The 20,747-nt window shown below is 37.9% G+C and overlaps 1 protein-coding gene across 1 annotated transcript in view; it reads right to left on the bottom strand.

Moving 5' to 3' along the window:
• MAP2K1 (mitogen-activated protein kinase kinase 1) overlaps positions 1 to 20,747 on the bottom strand; it is a 113,540-nt gene that overhangs the window by 8,480 nt on the left and 84,313 nt on the right. The window contains exons 6-7 of the mRNA XM_001367196.5: positions 7,497 to 7,621; positions 1,013 to 1,214 (exon numbers count right to left, since the gene is read on the bottom strand). Coding sequence (XP_001367233.1) covers positions 1,013 to 1,214; positions 7,497 to 7,621 — 327 coding nt within the window. The remainder of the gene's footprint in view (positions 1 to 1,012; positions 1,215 to 7,496; positions 7,622 to 20,747) is intronic.

Raw genomic sequence — 20,747 nt, 5'->3', positions numbered from 1 at the left:
GCCCTCCTAAAGGCAGGGATTATGTCAATGCCATCATACTAGGAAATCTGAGCATAACCCATGGATTTGTTCCTGGTTTGGCAAAAATTAAATGAAGAAGGGACACGATACCTAGGTGACTCCATGAATAGAGAGCCAGGCCTGAAGATAGGAGGTCCTAGGTTCAAATTTAAGATACTTCCTAGCTGTGTGACTCTGGGCAAACTGCTTAATCCCCATTGCCTAATCCTTACCACTTTTTTATCTTAAAATCAATATACAGTATTGATTCAAAGATTTAAAAAAAATGAAAATGAAGAAGCTTCTGACTGGGACAGTACCTTCCTTAATATCAAGTTCATTTCATAAGATTATGATCTATGAAAAATATTATAAGCTATGATAGAGTACTTCATACAGATTCTCCTAGCAACCTATCTTATATTCTGGAATTGCTGTCTGACCTGATGTTTGATGACTGCATATCCTCTTACTAAAGTATGGTTCTCCCAGTCTTGGCACAAGCCCGAGGACCATAAGGATTAGATTTAGTCAATGAACCTAGGAAAAACCCTAATTCTACTGCTTTGACTACCATTACCATGGGAAAATTACCTCTCTGGGCTTTTGTTTCATCATCATGCTATAAAGTGGTTACAGCAAGAATTATTATCTTCATTTTACAAAAGAGGAAACCGAGGCTCAGAGAAATTAAGTGGCTTGCCCAAGATGATACAGCTATTGTGTTCTCAGGCTCACTCTGCTTTGCCATCCTGCCTCACGTTCTCATAAATCAAGGGACTGGATTATGTCTTTCAAGGTCCCTTCCAGCTCTAACACTGATCCTTAAGACCTGACATGACAGAAACCTAACATTTATCTTTGTCTCTCAACGACTATCTTGGCAGTGGTTGCGATGGCACCTGGCACATAAGAAGTATTTAGTATATTGGCTGAATTGAGTTGTCTGCATAAGGCCAGAGCCAGTTAGATTCCCCAATTCTGAGCTGATAGATCTTTCTGGGAAACTTACAACTGAGGGGCCTCCCAGGAGTTCTTGGTCGTGGCGACGTCTCAGCAGCATCTCCCTCCATTGGACAGCCAAACATTAGCTCTAGCTCCTTGGAATCTGGTGGTGGAATGGGATATCGTCCAATTGCCATCTCTACCAAAGAAAGCCCCATGCTCCAGATGTCCGACTGTACTGAGTAGTGAGTTCCCTGGAGTCTTTCTGGCTATATTAGACAAAAGGGGGTAAGGGAAGAGAGAAACATTGTTATCATTATGAATAATATTAATAATTGTATGAAATGTCCTAGGTCTAATCAGGAAAGTGGTAACCTCAGGGACCATTATTAAGGGATTCTGTAATTAAGAACTATCTATGCAGAGGACAACTAGGTTGCTCAGTGAATTGAAAGTCAGGCCCAGAGATAGGAGGTCCTAGATTCACAACTGGCCTCAAACACTTCCTAGCTGGGTGACCCTGAACAAGTCATTTAACCCCCACTGCCTAGTCCTTACCACCCTTCTGTCCTGGAACCAACATACAGTATTGATTCTAAGCCAGAAGGTAAGGGCTTAAAAAAAAAACCCAAAACTATCTGTGCTTGCACTGCTCCATATGCCTCTCTACAACGAGATATGTGATCTTTTATTTTTGTTTTCAAAAATTCCTAGTCTCAGTTCAGGGAAGAGATCCCACTTAAAACTAGAACGACACACAAACTTCTGTGGCAATCTCTGTTACCAGGTTTACCTGAACCCTTTCTCTGCTACTACCACTGATACATTTCTGTTCTATTCCTTCGTTAATGCCTTTCAACATTCTGCCCTCTGGCAATCTTCTCAGATCCTGTCAGGGTGCTCTCCTATTCCTAGTTAGTCTCCAGTCTCTGACTCTTTGCTCATCCCAACCTCACTGTTCTGATTTCCTACAGTTTGGATTAGATGAGCAGCAGAACATCTCCGAGCAGCCTTTGATAGCCACTATTTGCCATGATGTGTACCCTTAATGGCTTCTCCAGGCTCTGTCACCTGCCTCGCCCATAACAGCCCCTTTTTGCCAATGGCCATGTCATTTTAAAAGGTGAGAATTGTTATGAAGAGTTATGCTGCCTGGTTTTTCAGGTGTGTTTGGCTGTGAAAGTGGTCTTAAAGTCACTAAAGGATCAGTGCTGCACAATGGAAAGAATACCAGACCAAGCGGCATGACTCAGGCTCAAGGATCAGCACTCATGGACTTGACACATGAACCTCGGCAAGTCACTTTTTAATATCTTTGAATTCCAGCTTCCTGAAATCACTGGTAAAATCGGGAATAAAACCTTAATTCACAGGACTGCTAAAAAGATAAAATAAGGGGCCAGCTGGGTAGCTCAGTGGATTGAGAGCCAGGCCTAGAGATGGGAGGTCCTAGGTTCAAATCTGGCCTCAGACACTTCCCAGCTGTGTGACCCTGGGCAAGTCACTTGACCCCCTTTGCCTAGCCCTTACCACTCTTCTGCCTTGGAGCCAATACATAGTATTGACTCCAAGACAGAAGGTAAGGGCTAAAAAAAAAAAGATAAAATAAACAACTAGATTCCTCCCTCCCCTAATAGACCGTAAGCTCCTTGAAGGCAAGAACTATTCCAATGTCTGTATCTTCAGCAGTTAGTACAGTGCCTGGCATGCAGCAGGTGCTTCCTAAGTGCTCACTGACTGAAATGGGAAGGCGTTTTAAAAGAATACAGCCCATGAGCTAGTGTACTTGACGAGTCAGGAGACTTGATTGCCTCAAAACTGTTAACATCTATATCCTCATAGATAAGCCCCTTAACTTCTCTGAGCCATCCTCTTCTGGGAAAAAAAAGAGGGGGGAAGAACACCTGAAATATATATTTGATAGAGATGTTGCAAAGAAACACTCTGAAGAACTTTAAATGCTATTGGAGCAGTATATAAATTAAAAAAAATTTTTTTAATCATAGAAATTAACTTATTTTGACTATTATACATCTGACAACAAATTATTATTTAACAAATTCACATTAGATTCTTCCACAATTCTCATATGCTATTAGCTATGTTAGGATTGAGCAAATATCCATGGAAATACTTTAGTAGAGTGAGAAAAAAATGCTTCAGCTCTTGGTCAATAGGTCTTATGAATTGCAGCAGTACAGGTGAAAGATGATGAAAACCAAAACTAGAGAGGTGACTTTGTGAGTGGGAAGGAGGGAGTCATCTGTAAGAAATGTTGTTGAGATCAAAATAGGTCTTGGCAACTGGTTAGATATGTAGGGATGCAGGGTGAGAGTGGGGTGTGGAGAATGACTCTAAGGTTTTCAACCTGGATGACTGGAAAGACTGGGGTGCCCTCCACAGTTACTAGGGAAGTTTGGAGGAAGGATGAGTTTTGTGGGAAAAAACCAAAACAAACTCAGTTTTGGACATTTTGAGTTTCAGATGCTTATAGAATATCCAGGTGGAAATGCCTAATAGGCAGTTGGTTATGCAAGAGTGAAATATATCTGGGAGTCATCTATATGGAGATAACTAAAGATAGGGGAGCTAATGAAGTAATCAAGTGACAGGGTATGGAAAGAGAAGAGCACTTGGGACAAAGCTAGTGGGAATGAAATGGGATAATGAATTATAAATGGGAAATCATAAATCCTGAAGAGGCAGGAGAATGAAGAGAGGGCAGTGTTATGAAAACTCAAGACAAAATTTTCTACTTAGATGAAGTTGCCAAATGTTGCTCAGAGGTCAAGGAGAATGAAAGTGGAAAAGAAATCGTTTGGTTTGGTAATTAAGAAGTCACTGATAACTTCATAGAGAGCAATTTCAAGTGAATGATGGGGAGGTTGGAAATCAGATCGCAAAGTGTTAAAAACAGAGTGGGAGGAAAGGAAGGAAGTAAAGACAGCAAATACAGATTTACTTTTTCAAGGAGTGTGGCTTAAGAAGAGGAAGGGAGATCAAGGATGACAGGAAAAGGCTCTTCTTTTTTTAACTTAAGGGTGGGGGAGACACTGGTATGTTTATAAGCAGCATGGAAAAAACCAGAAGATGGAAACTGAAGATTAGAATGAGAGAGGATGATAAAGGGCCAGTCTAGTAGAGAAGATAAATAGGGGACAGAGAATGTAGTAAAGGGGCTAGACTAATCTTATTTGAGACTGAGGTTCAAATAAAGGAGAACACGATAGGGGATGCCATCAAGGGGATATAAAAATGAGATAAGAGAAGAGGTGGTCTCAACAAATATCTTGGGTTTTTTGTTATTTTTATTATTTTTTATAAAGTACAAGGCAAGGGCTGTAGCTAGAGAGGATGGTGAAGCATATGCTGTTGGAGCCTTAAAGAAAGAAGAAAAGGTTTGGAACAGACATTTGGAGAACACGATAAAGAATCAATTAGGAGGCAGCTAGGTGGCTCAGCAGATTGAAAGTCAGGTCTGGGGTCAGGAGGTTCTGGGTTCAAATTTGACCTCAGATACCTCTTACCTGTGTGACCTTGGACAAGTCACTTAATTCCCATTGCCTACAACTGTTTCCCTGGAATCAATACACAGTATTGATTATAAGAAGAAAGTAAGGATTTTTTAAAAAAGAAAGAATAATAAATTAGGGATTCCCCAAGAGATAAGTGGTCAAAAGAATAAATGATACATATACATATATAGAAAATAAGTTTTCAAAAGAAGAATTACAAAATATTCAGAATCACCTCAAAAAAATGCTCAGGATGACAAATATTAAGAGGAACACAAATAAAAACCCTAGTTTCCACTTGCATCCTGGAAACTGGCAAAGATGAAAAAAAAATGTCAATAGTCAATGGTGGAGGGGCTATGGGATGATGGGCATATTAATAAATTGTTTGTAGGACTGTGAAATAGTATAACCATTTTGGAAAGTAATTTGGAATTATTCAGATACAATGTTTACATTGTCCATATCCTTTGAACTAGAGAATACCTGGGTTTATACATTAAGGACACCATTAATAAGAAAAAAGTCCTTATTATGATACCAAAATATTTAAAGCAATACTTCTTGTGAACACAAAGAATTGGAAACAAATTAGGCATCCATCAAGCTAGAGAATGACTAAGTAAATTGTAATATATAAATATAGTGGAAATATTACTGTAAGAAATAAAAAATATGATGAATACAGAGAAATGTAGAAAGATCTACAAAGTAAGCAAAGCCAAGAAAACAGTATACATGACTATAATATAAATGTAAAGAGCAATAACACACAGAAAGAAAAGTGAATTTAGCAAGATTGTAAAGAACAACTGTAATTCAAAGGAAGAGATCTGAAAGGATACCCTCCCCCACCAATCCAGCTCTTCATGGAAATGGAGGTCTATAGGTATTGCACAAAGCATATTTTTTTTAACTTCTCCAGTGCACTGATCTATTGGGTTGATTTTTTGCCTCTTCTTTTTCTTTTCTGTCTTAAAAATACTATTTGTTAGCTATTTTTCTCAACCACATGCCAATAAAACTGACAATCTAAATGAAATGAATGAATATGTAAAAAAACATAAATTGCCCAGATTAACAGAAGAGGAAATAGAATACTGAAATAATCTAATTTTAGAACAAGAAATTTAAAAAAAAACCATAAATGAGCTCTCTAAGAAAAAAATACCCAGGACCATATGGATTTACAAGTGAAATCTACCAAACATTTAAAAAGCAATTAATTTCAATATTCTATAAACTGTTTGGAAAAAATAGGTAAAGAAGGAATCCTACCAAATTCCCTCTATAACACAAATATGGATTTGATAATCAGGGAAGGTAAAAACAAAGAAAACTATAGACTTAATTTCTCTAATTAATTATTAATAAAAAATTTAAATAATATACTATCAAGGAGATATAACAATATAGCACAAAGATCATATACCATAACCATGCTGGATATATATCAAGAATATGGAGCTTGTTAAATATAAAAATAAGTTACCATAAAAATATAAAAAACTATATGATTACTTTAATAAATTACAGAAAAAGGCTTTTAACAAAATACAACATTTATTCCTATTAAAAACACCAGAAAGGAATAATAGAGTTGTGAGGAGTTTTGCATAAGGAGAGATTGAATCAGTTTATGATTGAATAGTTCTCCCCTACTTCTAGTGATCCATTGTGTATTCTATAGTAGTTTATTATTCAGAGATCTTAGAGCTGCAAAGGACCTTAGAAATTATCTAATTAAATACCTACCCTAAACAGTAGTCCTCTTTGTCCTTAGATTTTTCCTTATTTTACCCATTAAGGTGTTTTTCCTAAGAATACTGCAAAGTCTCCAAAGACAGGAATTATGGAACCTGTGAAGATTGGATTTAGCTCTCCCCTGATTATAACAATGAAGGTATTTGGTTCTTCCTTTATTGTGAAGATTAAATTGTAATCCCCTGCCTATTTTTAGATTTTAATCCCCAAAGTGTAAACCCAGTATTTAAAGTATATCTACCCATTCTTAACCACAAAAAGGTGTGAACTAGCCAAAAAGGGTATGAACACCCATTTCACACATTGAGTGGGAAGTCTGTGACCCACATGTGAAAGAGTGGAAGTTCTGGAGAGGGGTGTCTGCTGTGATTGGTAGACGTAAAAATTTAGGGGAGGTGACACAAGAGAAAAAGGTCTTTAAATAGTGGAAACAGTGACACAAGAATCTATCAAGTCACTTGGGCTTGGAGTGAAGATCATTTCAGTCACTTGGAGTTGGACTGGAAGACAGACTCTCAGATGGAATAAAGAGAGACTCTCAGACTTGTGGTTAAGAGAGTCACTCAGAGTTGGAGTGAAGAGAGACACTTGAGGAGAAACCGGAAGACAGACACTCAGGCTTGGAGTGAAGACACCTAGTGGTGGAACTGGACCCTTGGAGGAGCTCGTGCAGGAGACCTCAGACTGCTTTCCTTTTAGACAGTCACCATGGTGAGTATAAAGGCTGACTTAGTTCCTTGCCCTTTTTGGAGGTGTGAACCTCTGAGAAAGACTCATCATCTTGAGACTCCTTTCCCCTGACGGGTGCCTTAGAATTTCTAACTGGTTCAGAGGAAGTCTCCTTGTCTCTGTCTCTCTCCCCTTTTCTCTCTTCCTTAAATCTTCCCTCTATTGTAAATTAAACTATCATAATTCCATTTACCTAATTCATTTTGGGATTTAGAAATTAAATCCCTGGTGACCACCAATTAAATTTAATTAAGTCCAACCATATAAATTTTAGCAAACCTCACTATATGGTATCCCTGAGAAACAGCAATGCTACCCCCAAATCAAACTGAGAATTTCCCAAGTCAAAAATATTTTCTTCCAGAAACTGAGAATTTCAATTTCAGTTTAGGGCAATCATCTTCTCTTTCATTCCTTCCCAAAGAATTCAGTACAGGGCTCTGATTTCATAGGGCATGATCAGTTGAATGACATGATCTGCTGAATGAATGACAGAGAGCTCTAAGGGCCAACAGCCTAAGGAAATCAATCAGCTGTCCATACCGACATATAAGACCTTGTCCCCACGAAAGAGTTAGCCATGGAATCAATCAGCTGCCCACTGACACCAAAGTCACAAAGCTTGATCTCTCCACGTGAGTTCACCAAGATGTTGGATGGCTTGACATCTATTGGGGAAAAAAGACAAGAAGAAAAAATTGGAAATACAGTAGTGAAGAAGCCAGGCCACACCAAAGTGACTACCACTCATCAATGACGCTCTAGCTTCCCCAGGACCTCAGGGTCATTCTTGACATCAATAATCAGAAACAAATTGGATCCACTCCCCCCCCCCCCCCCCGCTCCCCTCCCCTCCCCGCTGTTACTCCTTCAGCAGAAACTTTTGAGAGATAAGAGAAGAATCTTTCATTTTTCTATCTCTATCAAGAAGTCTGGAAGGGTTGGAAAACCTAAAAGAAGTAATCCAATAGTTCTACCAAAAACATGTCTACCAGCTTCATTTTTAAAAGTATTGCTCTTAATGAGATATAATATCTGTTGTTTGTTGAAAAAAAAATCAATCAGACCACCTAACCCTTTTATAAGAGGCCTACTCTTCATTGATGCTACTACCAAATATAATTTTATACTGGGATAGCCTTTTTTTACATTTCAAAGATCTTTTCACATTTATTATATCATCTGGTCTTTAAAACACCTTATGAAGAGGGCAGGGAAGTAATTAATTAGTCCCATTCTAGAGATGAAAAAAACAGGATAAGCTATTTGCCCAAGTTCACATAGCAAATCAATAGTAGTGAATTTGTGTATCCTAATTTCCAGCTCAGGCTTCCTTATGTCCCACTACATATACTGAGAGTGAAGAAGTGAGGTAAATAGTTGTAGGTTTTTTGGTTCTACTTGGGACCAAAGGGTAGGCTTCATATACAGGGTATCTCAAATGACTCAGTTTGAGTTTTAAGCTTTAAATATCTGCCTATTGTAAAAATAAATAAGAGACTGTAAAAATAAATGCACAATGTATTGATTATGGGTTATAAATTGATTTAGATACTCTGCTTGCTGTGCTTACAAAGTATCTTCAGCTTATATCAGTGAAGTGAAGCTCATAAGTGATCTTCTCTTCAGGGCCAGGTGCAAAGATGCTAAAGAGACTCTTGTTATTAAAAAATATATATTTATTGAAAATATAAGGATAAAAAAGGATTTCTGACTCTAAGGGATTCTAACTCCACCCAAATAAAATTCCCTGGTTCCAAAAGAAACCACTTCTCCTGTTTCCACAGGCTACACTGATCCTTCCTGATCTGAATAACCCAAATTTTTACTGTTCTAAATAAATTAACAGTATTGTCCTTATAATTCTTAACTTCATCTCCAAGTTATAAAAATAAGAAAGGCTAGCTGGCTGAACCTCAGCAAGAACCAAGTTAGGACTCTGAACCTTAGCAGACTCAGAATCCAAACGAAAGACCAGGGTTTTCTTTTGTCTTCTCAGAATTAAAACAATCTATAAAAACAGCAATAGATAGTCACTAGTGTTTCCCAAGTTGGAAAATAAAAACACTTGGCTCCTTCAGGTCTTTCTCTCCTTTCCTTCTACCTCAGTCAGAGAGACAGAGACAGAGACAAAGAGAGAAAAGATGTTACCTCCACCAAGCCCTCAGATAGTCTCTAACTCTGCCAACTGCCACAGAAAAACTGTTAAGACTTGAAACTGACACTGTCTTAGATCTACTTCAAACTCCAATTCTTTCGCAAGCCACATCTTATGTCTAAACTAATATAACAAGACTTAATTTCTAATATTATCCTTATACTATCAATGGTTTTACTACATACCTCATATTCCCAATGTCTATGCCTTGCCTGAACATCTAGATTATGAAACAACTTTTGGTTTTGCAGTGTTTGCATGAGAGGGTTCTCCCAAGTAAAAAGGAAGATAAGAACATTGTTGATAGAGTACACAGAAACTATTTGGTAGGAACACTGACAAAATGACTACATATAAATGTTATCCAGGCCTGAGGAGTCACAAAATCAAAGTCTATTTGTAGTGCATAGTTCCATTCTTTGACCTACAAATCAGCCAACTAACACTATTAGAATGCCAATCAATTTGGGAAATACAGAAGTAGTATGAATATTGTGAAGGGTCCTCCTCTTCTCAAGAAGCTAAATAATCTAGTTGCAAAGGTAAGAGAATAATTAAGTGCTAAATAATGGGCTGTGGTCTCTCAGCAAAAAAAGGTACTCAGAAAAGCAAGAGGATTAGGGCTAGAAAAATAGGAAAGGCTTCTCAGGGAGCTAAAATTTGTGTCAGACTTTGAAATGGGAGTTCTTAATCTTGTTTTGTATCATGGATCCCACCCCTACCCCTTTGGAAACATGATGAAGCCAATGGACAGGCCCTTTTCCACAATGTTTTAAATGGATAAAATGAAATACGTAGGCTTGCAAAGTAATACTGAAATATAGTTATACAAATTTAAAAACATGAATTCATGGCTGAAGTAATAAACTTCTGAAGGAGGGATAGGATTTACATTTTATTGATGCCTTTTGTTTTTTATATTACCCTTCTCTCAGGATATATACCACTCCCCATCTTCTTATCTTTGTAAATCTTCTCTTAAAACAAAGACAAAAACTATTATGCAAAACCAATCTACCTGCACATGCAGTATGACATACTCAGCCTCTTTGACAAAGAAACAAAGTACATTAATTTTCTCTCCTCTGGGGTCAAAGCTGATCACTATAATAGCATAGCATTTAGTTTTGTTTCTTTGCTATTTTCATTAATACTGTTGCAGTCTCTGACCCCAAGGAGCTTAAATTCCAACAGGAAACAGCATGGCATTGTGGGGAGCAATGGTGAGACCATCTTGGAGTGTGTATACTACACAACAGCAAGGAATATAGTTGTATACAGATACAGTATGACAAATTATGGGGGCCTTGCAAGCCACACAGAGTAGTTTAAACTTGAAACAGTAGGCAAGGTGAACGTCTGGCAACAAATTCTCTTCCAGTGGCCTTTCTTTGGCTCTTTTCTCTCTCCATTCTCCCATAGCCATCTTACTAACAATAGACTTTAAGATTTGGCACAGTAGGTCAGTCTCGCAAGCTGAAGGTCCCAGGGTTCAATCCTCTTTGGAAGGTTCAAGGTGAGATATAGTGGGAGAGGGTTCTGGAGACAAGGAGAGTCATTTGACATCTTAAAGTCTATTGTTAGTCTGAGAGGCAGTGAAGTAGGACTTTCCCTCAGGGAGGAACTCTCATGTGACAAGGTCAAAACCTGGGGTTTCCAGATCCCATTAGACCACAAGTTTGGGGTTTCTAGATTCCATGTTGACACCAGTTACCTTTTCCCTCTTCTTCCAACTCCAGTCAGAAATATATTTGTTTTCCAAACCCAATGGCTTGATGAACAAATGACATCATTAAATACTCAACTCTCGCTAGATCCTTGATGGTGAGTCTATGGCACAGGTGCCAAAGATGGTACACAGAGACCTCTCTGTGGGCATGCGCACCATCACCTGCCAATTAGCAAACTGTTCTCTTACCCCCTCCCTCTCCACACACACACACCCCTCATCATCTACTCTTCTGCCCAGCGGCCCAATGGGAGTGTTTCCTCCTTCCCCTAAGCATAGCACCTGGGCCACTCCTCTCTGCCTCTCTCCCTCCCCTGAGAGAAGTGCTTGGGCCATTCCCTTCCCTTTCTCCCTCTCCAGGCTGGAGAAGGGGCAGGGGAGGGAATGGGGAAAGTGTGCAGCACTAGGTTTTTTTTTTTTGGGGGGGGGGGGGAAGGGGAAGGCATGCAGTTGAGAAAATGAGTCAGGGGCAGGGCATGGCACAAGGTCTCTAAAAGGTTCACCATCACTGCCCTAGACCCTTTCTCTGCACTCCCTTCCCACCCCCCCAGTTAAATTTAGAATGTATTAGTCCATCCAAGCAGGAATGGTCTTGGCAAAATTATAAAACAGGTCAAAGTGTATATCTACAGTCCCTTACTTCCCCATTCTATATGTATTTTTCCTCCACCATTTTTGGGGTTTCCAGTTCTCTTCATTATTTCTCTCCTCTATCAAATTTTTCTCTCAGGAAAGGCTTCCACCCTAGAGGGATGCAAATTGCTTTCCCAGAGGTATCTGTGGTTTGTTAGCTCACTGGTGAATAATAGCCTTTGTCCTACATTCAAGAAGTATCAAGAATCAGCTAGTGGGGAGAGGTATTCTGCAAATGACCCAGATAGAAAGGTATCTTATTGTTACTAAAATCATACCAAGTAGGTCACCACCTATATGCAATTCAAGTCCTTCAACTAAATGATGCAAATCTATGAATGCAAACAACATCCTTTTATACTTTTCTAACTTTCCCTACCATTTGTGACCTAGATCTCAGGATTCAGGGACATTTGAATGGGCTCCCTTACCATACTATCTCTTCCAGAAGAGGACTCAGTAACATCTTCAAAATCACATCTTCCCTCTACTCTCCACATTGCTTCCACTATCACTGGAGTTAAATAATTAATGTCAAGGCACCAGAAGACAATCTCTTGGTTCCTTTCCCCTACCTTTTAAAATAAAATGACATGCTGAAAGTTTAGATGACTCTTGAATGCTAATGAGACTCTTCCTAACCTCTTTTCTAAACCAAGGGGAAGACTCTTGGCTCACATAAGAACCAAGGGCTATTCTTAATTACTTTAGTAAAAAATTCATGACAATATACCCTCTTCCCTCTATATTCTAGTTCAAAAGGCTGATAAATCCAATTTAGCTTCTGAAATGATGATAGAGAATTGTCTATCCTGAGAAATTAGAAAGTTAAAAGAGAGTGCTTTAAATCCCAATGTTATATTGCATGAAAACTATACTATCATGAACAAGAATAGAGGAAAAACTTGATGGCACAAATAATCTAAAAATTATGTCTTTGAATTTGGGATGCACTAAGTTTTGTTAGACCGTACCCTCCTCCAAAGAAGGGAAGACAACCAAGGAACAAGAAGGTTTAATGTTTCCAACATCCTTTGGATCTTTCTCAAAAGGGAAAGGACAGCTGTTCAGGAGAACTCAGCTCCTGACAAGAGTTAAGAGACTGGAGGGAGGGAAAGCCTAGTCCCTCTTCAGAGACCAGGGCAGATAATTCCACTGAGAGGCAATAAGAAACCTGGAGGCCTGAAGACAAATCCTAGGCATATGATAAGCCAGAATGATACCAGAAGCCAAAGATGTCTAAACAAGAACCTCTCCACTATGAGTCAAGTGTTTGTTTTTTAGATTGAACTGAAGTATATATAGCTTTGATTTGCGGACTGAAGAGTGTCTAATTGACTAAAGAAGCCCATCCAGGCAGTGTGTATTTGAGATCGACCTTAGGCTAATTCACTCATAGGCTTATTTTCTGTATACTTCTCCAATTCCATCTGGTTAATGGGAAAATAAGCTGATGAATTCCCTAAGCAGTGAGCAAGAGAAGCTATGTGACAGTACTATGCCAGTTTAGGATTCAACATTTGCTACACATAACTTAAAATGTTGCTAATCCAAACCTGCATACTCAATAACTGAAGGTAAAAATCAACTCAAACTCATGAAGAAAAAAGACTTAGTGGTTAAATGACCTCTTCTAAATAATACTGGCAAATACCAAATTCTCTGCACTAAAGAAGAAGGGGGAAAAAGGCAGCCAGTCATTCTAGCATCAGGTAAAAAGAAATTGCCTTTGGAGAGCCCACTTTGAATGATGTGTAACTACAAGGAGATAATTACAGAGGAAAGATCATTAAAAATTCACAGAGAACTCCAAATACTTCAATTCAGCAAAATAAATAGGCTTGAGTTTCTTCTCCATCATTTCTTTCTTTTTTTCAACTTCAGGAAATATTCTCTCTCTCTCTCTCTCTCTCTCTCTCTCTCTCTCTCTCTCTCTCTCTCTCTCTCTCTCTCTCTCTCTCTCTCTCTTCTCTCTCTCTCTCTTCTTGTTCTTCTCCTCTTTCCTCTCTCTCTTCTTCTCATCCCTCTCTGTCAAGAGCAGGAAAACAGCCAAAGGGAAAAAAAATAAAAATGCTACTGCTGGAAAAGACCTTATAGGCCACTCAGTTCGATGTCTTTGCAATACAGATAAGGAAGGTGAAGCCCAAAGAGATGAAATGACTCATTAACAGAACATACAGACAACTAATGGTGAACTTCAGATCAGAATCAGATCAGGTCTGAAATCTCACTAATCAATTCCTGGATAATTCAGAATTAACTACAAGCCACAGTAACAGTGGGTCCAATTTTTAATGTACTAAGGAATCTCTAATAAAGCTGAGGGGCTTGGGGCAGGTAAGTGGCTGAGTGGATTGGGAGCCAGGCCTAGAGATGGGAGGTCCTGGGTTCAATTCTGGCCTCAGTCATTTCCTAGGTCTGTGATCCTGGGCAAGTCACTTAACCCCCATTGCTAGCCCTTATGTCTCTTCTGATTTGGAACAAATACTTAGTATTAATTTTAAGATAGAAGATAAGAATTTAAAAAATAAAAAATAATAAAGTTGAGGGGCAAGAGGAAGGACTAGCATTTATTTATTCTATTAGGTTCCGGAGTTTTTATTTATCTAGTAGTAAATCCAAGTCTGAACTAGCCTCAGCTGTGTTATACTAGGATTCTATTGTACTAACAATATTTCAAATGCACTAAAGTCAGTGCGTGCACAGATGCACACATACAAACACACATGCGAGAACACTGTTCTACCATGCAAACATCCTCTCTCCCATTTTTACAGAGTAACATCCCATTATAATCACTTGACAACTCTTCCTACAGCTCTAATGGTAGAAACACACTGACAGCAGGAGCTAAAGGTTGTGTTTCCACACCTCCTCCTGCTTAACAATTTAGTTCAGAGAGGGAGCCTGCTTTAGCAGCATGCCAATGCCTAAAGAGAGGGCTATTTTTAGTCTCCTTTCTCATCTGAAGATTTCACAGCCAAGCTCAATAAGCTCAAATTGTGAAACAAGTGTTTTTCTGATAGTCATTAGTCTTGAAAAGCTTTTATTTCCTACCCTCTGGCTCCACCTCCCAACCCTATAACAGTGACAATTAAACATATTAATTAACAATGTAAGAACAGAAGACTCAGCTTTCTTTTGAGCCCATCTTTCCTAGAAACACTCACAATTATTATTCATTTTTAATTTAGTAAGATGTCACAAAAACAACTGACAGGGAAACAGGTACCAAGCTTACCAGAAAAAGTAAAAAGACTGGGTGGGAGGAGGCTGGGTTTGTAGATCTGCCCTTTCTAACTGCAATGTGTGCTCTGGGTCTGAAGTCAGTCTTGTATTCAAAATACAGACTCTGCTGCTCAAGATTGTTACTGATAGGTCCTCATTTGCAAAATGAGGGACAGGGGCTAAATCATATCTATTGATTGCCCTTCTCAACTTGAATGGTCTATTAATTGATGCTGTATCATCTCTAGAAGTGGAGCAGGAAGGCCTTGGGAGTTCTCAAGGACAATGCCTTCATTTTACCGAGAAGCAAAAGGAGAACCAAAGAGACACAATAGTCAAAAGCAGGCCCCAGATTTGAATTTAGAGTTTCTACATTTAGCACAGTGGTCTTGTGAACTAAGCACTGTGCTTGGGACAGAATGGGCATTTTATAAATATTGATTCCTTAGAGAGAGTTCCATAAATGGATGAAATCATTATCTCAATCCACAGTCTATCAGGATAAGACTTCACATTATCTCTAATGAATTTTATTTTATTAGCTTAAACCCTGAATTATCCGGTTCTTTTGGATTCTGATCCAAAATGGTTGCTGACTCTTAAACCAATGTGTCAGCTAACTCTCCTAGCTTTGTGCCCTCAGTTTCCTCATCTATAAAATGGGTATAATAAGTACTTATAGTATTATTATAAGGACCAAATTAGCTAATTATTTGTATTTTGCAAAACCTCAAAATGCTATATGGATGTTAGCGATTTTTATTATTTGTAAATATGATAAGCATATCATCTACATCTTTAAAATTTTTATCAGACTTAGATAAATAGCACAAGGCCAAGCCGAGATGCCTGAAGGCTCCAGAGACCTTCTGCCAAACTGACAATGAATCATGCATTGAATCCATTTACTCAACCAGTACCATGTTCATATATAGTTCACATCTCTAAATCTTTTCCACAAAAATGAGATAATTTACCAAATCTTACAAAAATCTAGGAAAACTATATCTATAGCATTTCCCCGATCTACCAGCTTAATCCTTTCCAAAAAAGGAAATAAGGATGGTTTAGCATGATCTGTCATTGAAGTCTTCGTAAACACTATTTCCTTAACTTGATGTTCTAAAACCATCTCTTTTTTTTAACTGAATTTAATTTTTTCAATTACATGTAGAAACAATTTTTTACAATTGTACTCTGATATTTTTAGATTCACATTCTTTTCCTCCCTCCCTCCCTCCTCACCAACCTGAGACAATAAATAGGTTATATCAATGTTTTCATGTGATATGGATTTCCATATTCCCCATGTTGTAACTAAAGGCAGTATCACATATACAATAGAAGGAAATAAAGGATGTTATGCTTAATAGATTTGCAATCCTATTCCAACAATTCCTTCTTTAGCTTGTGGATAGTGGTTTTAAATTATGAGTCCTCTGGGGTTATCTTGGAACCTTAAATAACCATCCCTTTAGTGAATCCTTCTAGAATTATCTCAGGAATCAGTCAAGCTCACTAGTCTAAAGAGTTGGTTCTTTTTCCTTTCTTTTGACAACCAAGGCAACATTTGCCCTTCTCTGTTCTGCTATTTTCCATGATCTTTCAAATGTCACACTGGCTGAGCAGTCATACCTACCAATTATTTCAGTACTCAAAGATGTAGTTCATCTGGGCTAGGTGATTTGAATTAATCAGAAAAAGGTCTCTCTTAAAACTTTATTACTTAAGCTGAGATATAGGGAAAAGAGGATAGGATTTCTCTGCATTGTCCCTTAACAATTTTACCCCCCCCCCCCATTTACTCTTGTAGCTTCAATTATCACCTTTAAACTGCTGACTTTCGAATTTATATTTCCAGCCCCAGCCTCCCACAGAGAGGTAGGAAATTCAAGTTCCAGACTTGCACCTGTAATCATCTATTGGATATGCTTACCAAAACATTCTGTGAGAATTATGTCCAAAACTAAGCCTATTGTATTTTCCTTCAAAACCTGTTGTCCCTGGGAGAAGCTAGGCAGCTCAGTGGATTGAAAGCCATGCTTAGGTAGAAGGTCCTAGATTCAAATCTGGACTCAGACACCTAGCTGTGTCACCCTGAACAAGTCACTTAGCCAACACTGCTTAATCCTTACTGCTCTTCTGCCTTGAAACCCAACACACAGCATTGATTCTAAGATGGAAAGGTAAGGGTTTAAAAATAAAAAATCTGTTGTCCTTCTTAATTTCACTATTTCTCTCTGTGGCATCATCATTCATTTAATCTCCAATGTTTGAAAAACATGCTTTGTGTCTTCCTTCTCCTCTCATATCCAATTAGTAAAAGAAATTCTGCCAAAACCTTCTTGATCTTTTTTCTATCCTTTTTCTTTATTTCTACTGCTAATATAGGCCTCTCAGTACCTCCTACTCCCTTCAGAGCAGGTAAATCCCAAAGCAAAACTGTTATCCAGAAAAGGAGAGTAGATGGGGAAGTTGAAGCCATTTAAAAATTTTTACACACCCAGAGGATATTTAGGAATGCTGTTTGGTGTTTTGAATATATAAAGATCGGGACTAGAAAAATACACATGAATTATGTTCAAAGTCCTCATAAGAAGGAAAAGGGTGAGAGAATAGGTTAGATGCCAACAGGTAATGTAATTAAACAGAAAGATATCTACTAGTTTAAAATGAGATTGGAATAAAATCTTACTATGCTTTAGAGAATCATATCATTTCCCCTCTTATATTCTATACTTTAAATGAACCAGATTATTTTTGGTCACAGTTACCTGTTCCCAGAATGCTCTTTCTCCCTTTTGAAATCTTACCTATCTTTTAAAGCTTAATTCACTTTGATGAAGCCTTCCTAAATTTGAAACATAAAAGATGGGGATTAGAAAAAATTCCAGTAATAGTTTCCCATCAGTAATGACCTTTGCCTTCCCATGGACCTCACAGAAGAGTTGGTTTACATCCTTTGAAAGCAGTAATGATTTGTTGAAAGTTTTTTAGACTATAGTTTCTTGTGTATGTGACATATATCTCTACAAAGCCATAAGCATCATGAAGTCAAGGCAACCATCTTACTTAGCTGAATTTTGCATCTCTTCTAGCACACTGCTTTGCAAAATTCATTTTACGAAACTGTTAAATTGTTCAATAAATGCTTATTGAATTTAATTAAATGTTTTTCCTTAACAGAGTTTTTTCTGCAATACAAGTATATATGTTTTTGTATACAGGTATGTCCAAATTATGCAATCTAAAGAAAGACAAAGATATTCATCTCACTGGGCCAAATCCTTATGGTCTCCTAACTCACACATAAAATAGAACCTACAATCATAATCTTGATTATCCAAGGGGAAAGAAAAAAGCATTAGAGAATCTTTCAGTTAAGAACTAGTTATGTCTATACAAGTTTTCTTTTGTCTCTTGCTGATAACACATTATATTCAATACAATATTTATGTTCTTCCTTTTCAAAGTATTCACACCTTCATTATATCATTGAATCTGCAAAATAAAACAGGCTTTATTACTAGTTTTAAAATGAGTAAACATGTATCTCCTGCCAAAATGGCTGTTTAAAAGGTGGCAGGCAGCCCAGGTTTGACATACCTACTCCAGCAAAAACCTAAAAAATAGTAGTAATAAGAATGCAGTAAGTGACTTCATCTACCCACCCTAGAATTATACAAAAAGTTAGCTAAAAGCCAACAGGCAGAAGGCAGAGGGTCCTACCAGAAATGCTAGTGCCAGGGCAGGGAAATGGGAAGGAAGTTGATCAGAGATGGACTAGAGATACATGGAACCTGAAAAATCCTGTATTTCTAGATAAGAGTGGAATGTTTGGTAAGAAATTTCTAGGGGGAATAGAAATCCACAGTGTGAAGTTTCCACAGTGTGAAATTTTAAAGCCATGTTTCCTAGATCAGAGCACCTCAGGCCTATGGGCTCCATAGTCCCTGGCATTCTGTTCTGAGATGAGATAGAGAACCCTAAAGCAATGCTCTGAACCTCAAAGATTTGGAGGGCTTAGAAATTACCACTCTTATTATTATTAATATAAATTATCACTCTTAATGTAGATATAAAGTAGGAGGTGTAGATTAAACACTAACATCCATAGGACTCAGGATGAGAACAAGTAGGGCTGATCACTCCACCCAAAAATACACAAGGGTGTTAGCACAAAGTTCTAATTGAGGAACTTAAGCTGAAGGCATAAGTAAACAGAAGAAGGCAACTACTGTACAGAATTACTATAGGTCCAGAATTACTTAAAAATACAAGCTAGGAGAAAATAACTCCAAAGCAACTACAAAGAAACCTTCAAAGATAAAAAATTTTCCACAAGGTATACATCAATGCCTAAAAGAAATTAAGGAGAATATACAGGTTAGAAAAGAAAGTGGCAAATCTTAATCAAGTAATTGATTCCTTATTAAGTAAAAGAAAAAAAAATCAATGATGACTATGAGATAAAAACTAATAGGGGGAAAATCTAAAAGTGTTTTTTTTTAATTAAGAAAATGTAAGCTATCTGCTGGCACAGTTTAAACACATGGTTTAAACAGGTCAAGGAATTTAAGAATTTAAGAATCATATGGGAGTTGTTTTGCTTGATTATGTATCTCTGTTGCAAGAATTTTTTTTCCTTTTTCTTTCAGGGAGGTTGGTTGAAGGGAGAAAAAATAAATGCTTATTAATTATAAAACAAAAAAAAATTTAGAAGAATCATTAGAATCCTAAAAACCATGATCAAAAGAAAAGATTTTGGACACTGTATGCCTATATACAATATTCAAATAAAAAGCATGTTTTCTCTCCCTTACATTCCCCAAGCTGGGAAGAGGGGAAAACCCTTATAATAATATGTATTCTTGAGGGAAAAAAATCCTATATTGGCCATGTCCACAAAGCTAAGTCTCATTCTGAATCCTGAACCTATCACTTCTCTGTCAGGGGATGGGTAGCAAGCATCATCAGCAGAACACTATATTTCAAGAAATTTTAAATGAAAAATGCTCAGATCTAAAACCAAAAGACATTGTAAAAACAGAGGCAATTCTCTAATCACCTTCTCAAAGAAACCCCCAAAGGAAAAGTCCTAGGAATGTCAGATCCAGGATTTCCTTGTAAAAAAAAAAAATCTGTAAGTGTGAATTTCAGATTTACTCCACCTACTTAGTCTTTAGAATTCTAGCAACCAGGAATGTATACACCCCCATTTAAGGATTAAGTGTGGGGGAGGAAGCACCCACGTGTGCTAGCAAGTGACAAATCAGAAACAAATGACTGACTCCCTGGGCTGTCCAAAACCAAGTTTATGCCACCACTGGCACATGTAAGACACAGGAAGTGATGTAAAGAACTGCCTTTATATTTTGCGTCACTTCCTATGAGAAGGACTTGGCCCATGGAACTTGACCATGGAGGAGTTTGAGCATGAGACCTGAGACTGCTTCCCTTAGACGATTATGTGGCGAGTGATAAGGCTGACTCCCCTTTCCTTGACTTTTCTGGAGGCAACAGCCTCTGAAAAGGCCCATCTCTTGGGACTCCCTTTCCCTTGGCTTCCTGGAGTCACTAGCCTCTGGAAAGACCCCTTGGCCGAAGCCTCTTAACTCCTGTCTGGTTCAGACCAGGCCAGGGCACCTATCCTTCCCTTTTCCCTTTTTCTCTTTCATTCTTAATTTCTTCCTTCTATTGTAAATAAACCACCATAAAATTCTATTCTGACTTGAGTATTTCATTGGGATTTAGAATTTAAACCCTGGAGACCAACTAAAATATATATATATTCAGTCCAACGATTAAATTTACCCCCTTCAAGTCTGGCGACCATGAAGGAACTGATGAGTGCCCTCAACATTTCCCTAAATTTTCTTTCCTCTTTCTCTATTACCTCCTCAAATCAGTCTTTTAAACATCTAACTCGACAGTTCAAAACACAGCTGCTAAAAATAGCCATTTTTAATCTTAGCAACAGGGCCCCGAGGTCTTAGCTGGGGAAGCTGTTTCCGAATTTCCTCTTATCCCCAAATTATTGTAATTT

The sequence above is a fragment of the Monodelphis domestica genome, chromosome 1 (genome assembly GCF_027887165.1).
Source record: "Monodelphis domestica isolate mMonDom1 chromosome 1, mMonDom1.pri, whole genome shotgun sequence".
Classification (NCBI taxonomy): Eukaryota; Metazoa; Chordata; class Mammalia; order Didelphimorphia; family Didelphidae; genus Monodelphis; species Monodelphis domestica.
The sequence above is the reverse complement of the archived record's forward strand: the minus strand, read 5'-3'. Positions and strand labels throughout refer to the sequence as shown.